At 33.5% G+C, this 13,512-nt stretch overlaps 1 protein-coding gene across 1 annotated transcript in view; it reads right to left on the reverse strand.

Annotated features, from left to right (window-relative positions):
- LOC128237140 (ensconsin-like) overlaps positions 1-8,612 on the reverse strand; it is a 69,653-nt gene extending 61,041 nt beyond the window's left edge. The window contains exon 1 of the mRNA XM_052952406.1: positions 8,564-8,612. Coding sequence (XP_052808366.1) covers positions 8,564-8,606 — 43 coding nt within the window. The 5' untranslated portion in view covers positions 8,607-8,612. The remainder of the gene's footprint in view (positions 1-8,563) is intronic.
- Positions 8,613-13,512: the final 4,900 nt, after the last annotated feature.

Below are 13,512 nucleotides of genomic sequence, written 5' to 3' on the forward strand. Positions count from 1 at the left end.
AGAAAATGATTTTACTATTCTTGAGTAACCTTAAGAATTTTAAAGAGATTGGACAAAGTAGGTACTGGTACTGGCTATTCAGTTGTTCTGTGGGTTTTTAGCTTTGTAAACAAGTTTAATGATGTTATTTCAAGACCAAAGGCATTGAAAACAGGAAAAATGAGAAATGAATGAAACTCTATATATCTCAAACAGGGCACATTATTATCAACCGGAATATATTCAGACCAGATAACCTTTACAAAATCTTTCAGTTTTTGAATCAATAGCAGTAAGATTTTGCAACTGATACCAGAATTAATACTTCAGTGATGTATGATTAGGCAAAAAAACTGCTCTGGTAAAGGTTACATTCTTTTCAAAAACAGTTTTTTTTATTTATTTATTTTTATTAGGGTATACATATAAAAAAAGTTATTGACATCATTAGAGAATGGTGTTAAAGTAATCTTAAGTGTACAGCTTTAAAAGTTTTAAACTACATATTAAAACACATACTTAAATAAGGCCACTACTTTTATATAAATTGGTTTACAAAACCGGCGGGTCTAATTTTCCGAAAAGTACAAAAAAAAAAAAAAAATGAATTTAACTTTTTTTTCAAAATTATTTTCCCGACCGTATTGATTTTGGTGCGAAACGATAGAAAAACGAACAGATAAGAGTACGAATGCAGTAGATCTCGACTGATTTGTTGTTCCGTAGCCGTATTCGCCAATTTATTGTGATAGCATACGTGAGCCAGTCAACTGATATGGCACGTGATTGTTGTTTTTCCCCGCTAATTTAGGTCATGAAAATATTGTTGTTTATAGATAAAAATAAAAGTGTCAGCGACTGCCATCGAATTAGTAGGCACAAATATTTGTTAAGTATGTGTGAGAAAAACATTTTATAACATTTTATTGTTAAATATCAAATAACAGTGCACTAAATGTGAGTGATGAAATCGAAAGTAAAATTTCTAAGTTGACACCGGTGACCTAGTTCGGTCACTAGTGTTTATGGATTTTAGATCACAAAATGGTTTGGAAATACTTGTCATTGAGTCAATGTAAAGCTTGTGTTTATTCTAGGTTATATGTTTATTCATGTTTGGGTTTAAAATAGTAGAGTAAAAACAATGAAAGAGTTGAACACATGTGTTAATGATATTTACTAATGCCAGGAGTTGTGTGCAAAACTTTTAGATAAAACAACACGGAAAACTATTTTAAATAAGTCCATTTCAATTTGTAATGAACTTGATATTTCACTATAAATGAGATTTGTTGTTGTAACCAAGAAATACTCTTTAAAATGAAGCATGAAGTATATATGTCCTGTGAACGCATGTATACACAAAATGGCGGAGTTGGGACAATATGAAAATATCCGATACATAATTATGTTACTATTATTGGTACATACAGTTAAGTCACATGCTAGATTTATTATTTTGCGATGTGATTTTTATGTACTGATGTGGTAATTTGCTGCAAGATTTGAATTTGAAATGGATTTGGTGAACATCCCATGGTAAATATCCCGGTCCGAAAGTATCCGGACTTAGCATGGATCGAGTTACACACAACTAGGACCCCGCATAGAAAAGGTTATTAAAACTCAAATCTAGGTCTAGTTTGGTTTTTAGTTTTTCAGGAATTGTTTTCACAATATTAGAACTCAAATGTCTTCATAAAATGTTATTTTCTTATTTACTAAATTGGTAATTATTTCACTTTATTGACATTTACCAATATTGAAATAACTGAAATAATGTTTAGACAAGAGGGCCATGATGGCCCTGTATCGCTCACCTGTAGCTTTGCTAAATAAAGTGAACATTCTGACCTATTATCATAAAGATCCAATGAAAAGTATGGCCCCTAGAGGCCACTCTTTTATTTGTCCCACTGACCTAGTTTTTTACCCCACATGACCCTATCAGTAGGCAATGCTTCAAACCAAATATTTAAGACCTAGTCCTCGTGGCTTCAGACAAGAAAATTTTAAAGTTTTTTCCTATATAAGCCTATGTAAAACTTGTGACACCCAGGGTGAGGCCTCTTTTCACCACAGGTGCACAAATTGAACAATCTTGGTAGCGGGCCACTAGGTTATGCCACATATAAAATGCCAATGTCTTGTTGGTTTAGACAAGAAGTTTTTTGTTCTATATAAGCCTATGCAAAACTTGTGACTCCCCCCAGGATAGGGCCTCTTCTCCCCAGGGGCATAAATTGAACAATCTTGGTAGAGGACCACTTGGTTATGATACATACCAAATATTGAATGCGTAGGCCTTGCATTTTCAGACAAGAAGATTTTTAAACACTTTCCTTATATAAGCCTATGTAAAACTTGTGACCCCCTAGGTGGGGCCTCTTATTACTTCAGGGGCATAATTTGAATAATCTCGGTAGAGAACCACAAGGTAAAGCTACATACCATATATCAAATGCCTAGGCCTTGTGGTTTTAGACAAGATTTTAAGTTTTCACTAAATAAGCCTATGTAAAACTTGCGACCCCCGGGCAGGGCCTCTTATCACTCCAGAGGCATAATTAGAACAATCTTGGTAGATGTCCATAAAGTAACTATACATGCCAAATATCAAAGCCCTAGGACTTCTAGTTTTGGAGAAGATTTGTTAAGTTTTCCATATCTAAGTCTATGTAAACCACGTGACCCGGGCGGGGTCATTTTTGACCCCAGGGGCATAATTTGAACAATCTTGGTAGAGGTCCATTAGGTGATGCTACATATCAAATATCAAAGCTCTAGGCCTTGTGGTTTTGGAGGAGAAATTTTTTTAAGTTTTTCTTATCGGTTACCATGGCAACCAGAGTTTCGCATGGAATCCATGTCTTTGAACAACTTTGGTAGAGCTTCATGCAAGGAACATCCCTGCCAAGTTTCATCATGATTGGCCAAGGGGTTAAGGAGATGTTGTTCGAAGCATCGAACATGACCCAGATTTTATAGAGATGATCATTCTGACCAAGTTGCATTAACATTAGGCTAAAATTGTGACCTCTATTGTGTTCACAAGGTTTTTCTACTAATTGACCTAGTGACCTAGTTATTGACGGTAATTGACCCAATATCGAACTTGACCTAGATTTTATAGAGATGATTATTCTGACCAAGTTGCATTGAGATTAGGCTAAAATTGTGACCTCTATTGTGTTCACAAGGTTTTTGTACTAATTGACCTAGTGACCTAGTTGTTGACCGTGGATGACCCAATATCGAACTTGACCTAGATTTTATAGAGATGATCATTCTGACCAAGTTGCATTGAGATTAGGCTAAAATTGTGACCTTTATTGTGTTCACAAGGTTTTTCTACTAATTGACCTAGTGACCTAATTATTGACCGCGGATGACCCAATATCGAACTTGACCTAGATTTTATAGAGATGACCATTCTGACCAAGTTGCATTGAGATTAGGCTAAAATTGTGACCTCTATTGTGTTCACAAGGTTTTTCTACTAATTGACCTAGTGACCTAGTTTTTGACCCCAGATGACCCAATATCGAACTTGACCTAGATTTTATAGAGATGATCAGTCTGACCAAGTTTCATAAAGATTAGGTCAAAATTGTGACCTCTATTGTGTTCACAAGCAATTGTGAACGGACGGACGGACGGACGGACGACGGACGAAGAGTGATCACAAAAGCTCACCTTGTCACTACGTGACAGGTGAGCTAAAAATGTAACGTATTGTTTTAATACAATGCAATTTTTGTGTACGTGTACTCTAATGCGTAAAATTCGCCTTCTCTTTTTTCAAATTAATATTGGTCAGTTTTTGTTCTGCATTCACTTTTGCTTTAGCATACCCTTAAAGCTAAACAAATGTCTTGCTGAGTGATATCCAATGTATCTTTGATAAAAAGTGTAGTTTATACACATAAACATGTTTTATAGTCAATTTCATTGATGTTTTATATGCACAGTATGTAAGATTTAAACTGTGTGTTTATTTAAAACTTTGAAACTTTGAGTGTATTAAAGCTGCACTCTCACAGATTGAACGTTTTGACAAATTTTTCATTTTTTGTCTTGGAACGAGCCAATTTTTTGCTAAAACCAATGGAATCCAGTTACATAAGATTTTTATATTTAAGTTCAAAAATTGATGTCTTATGCATTTTTCTTCAAACGTTAGTAACGGTTTTAAGCTATAAAACATTAATTTTTGAACGGAAATATGAAAGTCTGCGATTTGATCTTTTGTCAGCAATCTTTTATCATTGGTTTGCAGATATTTGCGTAAAAAAATGCTCTTTCCAAGACAAAAAAAAAAGAAATTGTAAAAATGGTATATCTGTGAGAGTGCAGCTTTAAAACATGCATAAATAGCAGTTTAAAAATTTAAAATGTCAAGTAAATGATATAAATTTTCAATGTTTTTATGTTGTTTTCTGATTTTCACCCTATAAGAGTGTTTTTTTCCTTTTTTTTTTTTCTTTTTTTTTCGACCACCCGGTGGACATTTTTTCCAAAAATTCTTGTAAACCAAAAAATAAAAAAGGAGTGGCCTAAAAAAATATAAAAAATACCAACTGACTATAAAAACAGTAAAGTTGGCGCCCACTAAACCAAATGTTTTTTTTTAGGCCTTATCCCACAAGGATTGCAGGAATATTATCACCTTAACAAATGATTCCTTATTGCAAAGACCCTACTTGGTTACAACTTGCCATACATATATCTTATGGTATCATTTCTGGAGTAGCAAGAAATTTACTTCTTAAGTTACTCTTACAAATCTTTGTACACGGAACATAGTTTATATAATCAATCCTTTTTATTAAAATCTTCATAACATGACAAGTCATTGTGTGAGCCTCTTCAGCAACTATTAATGTCACTCACTCAAGGCGTCGACCTATCAAGCTAAAGCTATACATGTACTATTTACAAGCGAGAATACATGATCCAATAAAACACTGAAGAATCTACTAACATCACAATTTTTTGTTATGTTTCATACTTTTATACATCACTCTTTTACCCATTTAGCTTTATACAAAAATCAAATAACTAGTAGTCTATACACATGTTTTTTTTATACAAGATATGTTGACCTAATATAATCATATATAGATTATTTTTTTATTTCATTTTTTTCCCCAACTTTAGATATTTGCTATCACAGTTAAAAACACACAAAAACACATATGATAGGTTATTTATTACAAAATCCATAAGATTGCAAACAAAAATTAAAATGTTTTTCCTATATGTGTTGAGTTGAGTGTAAAGGCATACTCAATTTTGACCTGTGTATGTGTTTATAGTTATGACTAAAGAAATCAATTACCGGTTGCCTTCAGCATCTTCTGACTTATAGCTAAAACAAGTCAACAAACAGGAGAATTTTGTTCGAAAGTATGTTCAGGTAACCTACAAAACATAAAACTACAAAATATCTAAAAGTAAACAACTTTTGCTTCAATGTTAACAAATTCTCCTAAAATCATGAATTGTTTTTATATGTGTTATAGACCTACACTTCTGTGTGAATATTTTCTATGAAATCATATTCATTTTGCAAGATATTACATTGATATGTGTTTTCAAAATGTTCAGATATATTTTTGTTATATGCCTTTCAAGCATAAGTGTACTTTTTATTTAACATTTAGATCAATATAGATGCAATATTATTTAGATATGGTGTTAAATATAATAAATATCTTTGGAAATGTTTAACCTCTTACCTCCAAAGCTGTAATTCACATGCAATCAATTTGCCACTTAAATAAGATTATGGGACTTTACATTCAAATACAATTTGCTGAACAAAGAATTTTAAAAGTAAGTAGTTTTTGTTGAAATAACAAAATTCTTTGTAAATCCCAACACATTGATTCACGATTAGCTTTCAACTGTCAAATGTCTGTCCATCCTGCATGTATACACTTTCAATACACAAATAGCGATAAGGGTATGTCACATTATAGCAATTATTGCCCTTAGGCATTTTAAATGATGATATCAAATATTTCTAATTTCAAATCCTAGTGTCAATTCTTTGCATTTCATGAAATAAATTATATAATAGTTAAACATCTTCTGTAACATGTTGATAAAGGTCTCACATGGGATCATATTAGTAATTCATTTTTGCTTCAAGTTCCTCACAACAACAAAGAAACAAAAAGTGCAACATCACCACAAGTAGTCTTAATATTCATGAGCTTTCTGATGATTTATGACATGGAAGCTAAACACCTGTACAGTCTCACCTCATCAAGAATCTATCAAGGTAAGTTTATCGAAAGAGACAACGAGTTTCACAGATGAAGTTCCCAAAACAGCGCATCCAGACAGTTTCGAGCCTTAAACCTGTCACCCGATACGTCCCTTAACCCAATATAATGTGTCAACCATGACAAATGAAAAAACAATACACTAAACAATTTAACTGGATGTCAATTCATGTCACACTGAGGTACATCAAAAGAAAAAGTTCATAAATATTCAATTGCTTGTAAGAGAGTTTTTTCAATAACAAACTTTGTGGAAAACATCTACTTCAAAGACTTATGATTTGTTCACTTATGTGTACCAACAAGTATATATGTTCATAACGCTTTGCATTGTAAAAAGCAGGATGTAAACAATGATCCAGTCTTTTAGCTAGGTTTTGAAAAAAACAAACAAGGAGCAGGGAGTTTGACTTAAAAGCTGCACTTTATTCATAAATGATTAACTTACCAAGTTATGAAATGCTTTAATAATTGCATTTATAAGATCAGGCAAATATGCACCAGAAATTACTGAAAACTTGGGAGAGAACCTTAATGCAAACATTAAAATTAGATAACTATGAAGAACAATAAAAATAATAAGGGGATAATAGCAGATGCCATTGCTTGTCCACTTAATCAATCCCCATCAATAGCTCGAAAACCAACATTTTGTTATCTATGAACCTTGCCATACACACGTACATAAGCTCACTCGTTACTTGTGTACTAAGCTTCCCCTGTGGCGATATTTGACCCATGGCCAAGTCAAAAATAATAAAGTCAGAGTTATGGGCCTTGCTACACTTATGCATAGTTTCAATGGAAGCATGTGAATTTGTTTTGAGTGAACCCATCCTATAATATAATTCAAGTCAGTATTATTCAACTTGTACATGGCATGCTACTGGTGCAAACTCTGCCAAAAGGCATGAAAATCCTTCCGCTGGTGTAGTTTAGTATCAATTAACTTAATTCCAAAATTGCTTTTAGTTTTACAAACACTCAATATTCCAGCAACATAATTATCAAGTGTGTGGGATGACAGTTTATCCAAGCAATAAGGTGAAAGCCTATTCAATTAACAATCTTATTTTGTACCTACGGCACCTGTTAAAATACCTGCTTGTCGCGTTAAGCCACATTGCAGTGATGCGCAACGTGCAACTCTTTGGAAGTCATTCACAGTAGCAGCAGATTAACGCAGTGATACTAGTACAACTGGGCTGGCTACTGTTGAATATTTCCCAACGATTTACCCAATGACACAATCTCTCCCGATAAGACAACGCATATTTAAAAAAAACAACGCGTATTTAAAAAAAACGTGTGGTTGGTAGAGTATCTAGTCCAAATAATTGTACGTTTACGGATTTTTTTATGTTTTTTGATATGGCAAATCCTTCACGTACAAATTGTTTAGTATCAAAAGTGGGTAGTTATTCCGATTGGGATTACGGGTTAAAGCATTTAACATCTAAAAAATATCATAAAAACAAGAAATATTACCAGATTATGTTATTTTATGGTATCAGTTCCATACATAAAAATGTCATATCCTACAATAATTATGAGTTTGACGTGTTTTTTTCATTTCTTGCTGTCAAAACATAGCGATATATACATGAAGGGCACCTGCAAGGCTTCAGGGCACAATTTTTAAACAATCGGAACATTTCGGCCATGGCATGTTGTTCCGCATGACATAATTGTTGTCTGCGTCAGTCAACATTCGTTTTATTGGAAAGGTAAATAATGTGTTTTAATGCATTTAATGCTTGTTTTGTGCAAAATAACTTTTCACTTACATGGTAAAATATGAATATAAACCTTTATGATCAATTTAAACCATAAAATACTTCAGTTATACAATTTCAATATTTTTCAAAACACCCCCGGTTTTTGCACAAGCCCGTTTGGATGTTAGGGATTGGAAAAATCCCGTATAACACGTCTATAATTTTAGACTAGTAGTGTATCATAATTCCATGACAATATTTTCACATATTTCCTTGCCTAGTATGTGGGCAAAAAGTTCTACAAGAAGTGGGAATAGTCTCTACATAAAATTTTTAAACTTCTAAGCTTGACATTGTATTAATAAGGTTTTAGTCTACAATTGGTACACAGTTTCAAAGAAGAAAATTTAATTTGGGTGTTAACCAACATTCGAAAAAGTCAAATAATAACTGATTCTCGAGATTGGAACATATCGCTTGCACATGGCACACATTTTTAATTATAAATATGTTTGGGTACATGTATTGTACTAGTGATTGAAATAATAAAATGTCTAAAAACTCGTTAATTACCGTCCGCTCCAATTTTCACCTTCGCCTCTACTTCTTCAGCCATTTTATAAATGACGTCACGAGATATTATTTAGTCAAAACGTCCCGATCGTGTTTACGTGTTCGATTGCGAAAACCAATTAGTGAGTGTGCAGCTGAAGATCGCTCTTGTTGCGTGTCGGAGGTTGTAACACAACACCGTCATTATTGCGTTAAATTATGCCGATTGCATGGAAAAGACTTGCCACTTCTTTCGTTAGAATAAAAAACAAACATACCGAGCAGTTCAATTAAACGGTAGCCCAATCCATTCCCGCTATCGAAAATGTTTTATTCAAAAGTCGCAAGTAATTAAAACAAAAATTGAAACAATATCATACTCAATATCAGTTGAATATTTATTTTTGAAACGATAACTCTATGGAATTGTACGATGCATACACGCAACGTACACACGGACAACAGTCGTTACGTGAAGATTATCAATGTTCTTGTATCCGGTTGTCTCTGTTTTTATACAATTGCTCTGACAGATTTTTAAACTTTTAAGACAAATTGTTGTTGTTTTTTGTTGATAAGGCGAATTGGAAACTGCAACTTGAATTAGAGAGTTCAATAATAAAATAACTGTTTTGTGCATTATTGTTAAGTAATTGTGAGTGTGAGTCTTCAATGAGTGTGAGTGTAATGTTTCAAAGACCATAAGAATGTTGTTGTAAGGTCTTTGAAACATTACAATGTAGATCATTTTATTCACAAACTTAAACTTTGCGATTGGTCAAACATGTTTATTGCAAAAACTGTAGAAGATTCATGGCTGTCTTTTAAAGAAACATTTCTGTCAGTTTTGAACACTGTTGCTCCTGTTAAGGAAGTCAGACTAAAACAAAGAAGTGAACCATGGTTAGATTCTAACATTCTGGAACTCATCAGTCAAAGAGATGCTTTTTATTTCAAATTCAAAAAATACAAACAGAAGGAGATGTTAGATAAATATCGTTTTTACAGAAACCTTGTTCAGAAAGAAGTAATTAAGGCCAAATCGGAATATATGTCGAACAAGCTGGAAGAAAATAAAAATGATCCAAAAAAGCTGTGGTCAGATTTAAAAAATCTTGGATATAGTAGTAAAAGTAAATCTTCTCCAAAAATTGTTTTGAACATTAATGATAAAAATTGTTTTGAACCATGTAAGATTGCAAATCACTTTAATACTTTTTTTACTACTGTAGCCTCAACTTTAGTAAAAAAACTACCTTTGCCCTTCAATTTGTTTAACTATGAGTCTGGCTGTTTTAAACGATTTTATAAAGATAGAAATCCTGACTCTGTTAAATTTAAACTTCACACTGTTAGTGAAGAATACATTTACAAGGAACTATGTAAACTAAATTGTTCAAAAAGCACAGGGTTAGATAACATTCCTGCAAGATTTTTAAAAGATGCTGCACCATTTTTAAAGATACCAGTAACATTTCTGATAAACAGTTCTATCACAAGTAACATTGTACCATCTGAACTCAAAAATGCTAAAGTTAAACCATTGTTTAAGAAAAATAACAGATCTGATGTTTCAAACTATCGACCTGTAAGCATACTATGTATAGTTTCAAAAATCTTAGAAAGAGTTGTATACAACCAACTAGAATCTTTTCTTATTAAACATGGATTATTATACGAACTTCAGAGTGGTTTTAGATGTAACTATTCAACTGACTCCTGCCTAATTCATTTGACCGACCATATAAAAGAACAAAATTCCAAAGGTCTATATACAGGAATGATTATGCTGGATCTTCAAAAGGCGTTTGATACCGTAGATCACAAAATTCTATGTCAGAAGTTAAAAGAAATTGGTGTGGATTCAATTGATTGGTTTCAATCATATTTATCTGGACGTAAACAAGTTGTCAATGTAAATAATACAACGTCTGAATTCATGGACATCTCTTGTGGCGTTCCTCAAGGAAGCATACTTGGACCGTTGCTGTTTTTATGCTATGTCAATGATATGAGTATAAGCATAAGTGAAAAATGTAAATTAATATTATATGCAGATGATAGTGCTATCCTTTTCTCACACAAAGATCCGTCTGTTATTAGTAATGTACTCGGCAAGGAACTTGAAAACTGTAGTAAGTGGTTAGTTGACAACAAACTGTCTTTGCATCTTGGAAAAACAGAATGTATTTTATTTGGGTCTAAAAGAAAACTAACAAAAGTTGATAGCTTTAATGTAAACTGCAATGGCCATATCATAAAACCTAAACAATCTGTTAAATATCTTGGAAATATACTGGACAATGATCTCAGTGCTGCATCTATTGTTAACAATATTGTCAGTAAAGTTAATTCTAGGCTAAAATTTTTATATAGACAAAATCGTTTTTTAGATATGAATCTAAGAAGATTGTTATGTAACTCCTTAATACAATGCCATTTTGACTATGCATCGACATCTTGGTACAGTGGTATATGTAAACAATTCAAGAACAGATTACAGGTCACTCAGAACAAAGTTGTCAGATTTATTTATGGCTATGATTGTAGAACTTCCCTGAAAGTCTCGGCTTTCAGTGATATTGGATGGCTTAATATAGAAAATAGGATAAAGCAACTACGACTAAACCATGTACATAAAATCTTTAATAGCAAATGCCCATCATATTTACATGAACATTTTACTTTAGTCTCATCCACACATTCTTACAACAGTAGACATAGTGCTGGAAATTTTAAAGTGCCACAGGCTGACAGTTTTATATTAAATACTTTCTTTTATCAAGCAATCCAGGACTGGAACAGTCTTCCAATAAAGTTAAAAGAATTGAAAAATAAGAATACTTTTAAAAAAGAAGTGAAATCACATCTCATTGTTGGTATGAAATGTGCAGAAATGGAAGATTTCCTATTTTATTAATTGTTATTCATTTAATCTTGCATATTAGTCCAAAGATTTTTGTCATATTATGCTAAAGTGTCATATGGTTTTAACAGTCGGTTGCATTATAACTGTAAAAGTTCGATATCAAACATTTAATCATTCTTTAACTGGTCAAGAGTACATGCATGTTATTTTTGTATTTATAAGTAAACCTAATTTAAACAGCTTACAACTGAGATCTTGGCAAATAATTATATTTGTCATAAGGACCCCATTGGAAATAAGTTGAATAACTTTAATGGGTTATCCTGTGTTATATATTTGTCACATTGAATTAAATCTTTGTTAACGCACGTATGTATCCAAAGCATTCTAATGATGTTGTGCTTTAGTATAGATATCATCACTAATACTTTGTTAATCAGTCTGTGTTATAACTTTATGAGATATTTGGTTTGTTACAATGACATATATATGCACGAATAAATCTATCTATCTATCTATCTGTCTGTCTGTCTGTCTGTCTGTCTGTCTGTCTGTCTGTCTGTCTGTCTGTCTGTCTGTCTGTCTGTCTGTCTGTCTGTCTGTCTGTCTGTCTGTCTGTCTGTCTGTCTGTCTGTCTGTCTGTCTGTCTGTCTGTCTGTCTGTCTGTCTGTCTGTCTGTCTGTCTGTCTGTCTGTCTGTCTGTCTGTCTGTCTGTCTGTCTGTCTGTCTGTCTGTCTGTCTGTCTGTCTGTCTGTCTGTCTGTCTGTCTGTCTGTCTGTCTGTCTGTCTGTCTGTCTGTCTGTCTGTCTGTCTGTCTGTCTGTCTGTCTGTCTGTCTGTCTGTCTGTCTGTCTGTCTGTCTGTCTGTCTGTCTGTCTGTCTGTCTGTCTGTCTGTCTGTCTGTCTGTCTGTCTGTCTGTCTGTCTGTCTGTCTGTCTGTCTGTCTGTCTGTCTGTCTGTCTGTCTGTCTGTCTGTCTGTCTGTCTGTCTGTCTGTCTGTCTGTCTGTCTGTCTGTCTGTCTGTCTGTCTGTCTGTCTGTCTGTCTGTCTGTCTGTCTGTCTGTCTGTCTGTCTGTCTGTCTGTCTGTCTGTCTGTCTGTCTGTCTGTCTGTCTGTCTGTCTGTCTGTCTGTCTGTCTGTCTGTCTGTCTGTCTGTCTGTCTGTCTGTCTGTCTGTCTGTCTGTCTGTCTGTCTATCTATCTATCTATCTATCTTCTGAACGATTAAGTCTCATGGCGTGCCAAGACCGACGTTGACAAATCGCGAAGAAGACAGCCTGAAACTAAATGCCAACTTCCTTGTTAATGTTTAGCGGGAAATGCTCCGATGATGCCGTTGTCTTAGCCAGAGCGCATGCACGGGCTTCTAAATAACTCGCTTAATAAAACCATTTAATGACTAAATGAACATATTCCTTTTACATGTTTTATGGATTTTTGACGGTTGTCAGAGCAATTCTAAATGACTAAATGTGAATCTATCTGGTCATTCCATTGGCAGATGGATGAGTCTAAGCACATCCAATGTATATAATGTATATTAATATTTAAAACGAAAACTGTGTGGTGTTTATTATTCATCACACGACGTACACACGGGCAACAATCATTAAGTGAAGATTATCAATGTGCTTGTATCTGTTGTCTCTCTTGCTACACAAATGCTCTGTACCTCATTTGTCAGGATTTTTAGACCTAAAAAAATAAATTTAAAAACGGTGTTTTGTTGATAAGGCGAATGGGAAACTGTAACTAGAATACATATAGATATAATATAGTTTAAACGAAAACTGTGTGGTGTTTTATTATTCACCATATAACGTACACATGGGCAACAATAATTAAGAGAATATTATGAATGTACTCGTATCGGTGGTCTCCCTTGCTACACGATTGCTCTAAACGTCATTTGTCAGGTTTTTAGACTTAAAAAAAAAGATTTAAAAAAGATTAAAGTTTTGGTAATAAGGCGAATTGGAAAACGCAACTAGAATTGACAGTTCAATAATAAAATAACTGTATTGTACAATATTACTTAGTAATTGTTAGTGCTTATTGTTGAACTTCTAAAAAAATAAGCCGCAAGCCGGGCGCGGACCGAAG

Source organism: Mya arenaria, chromosome 6 (genome assembly GCF_026914265.1).
Source record: "Mya arenaria isolate MELC-2E11 chromosome 6, ASM2691426v1".
Taxonomy (NCBI): Eukaryota; Metazoa; Mollusca; class Bivalvia; order Myida; family Myidae; genus Mya; species Mya arenaria.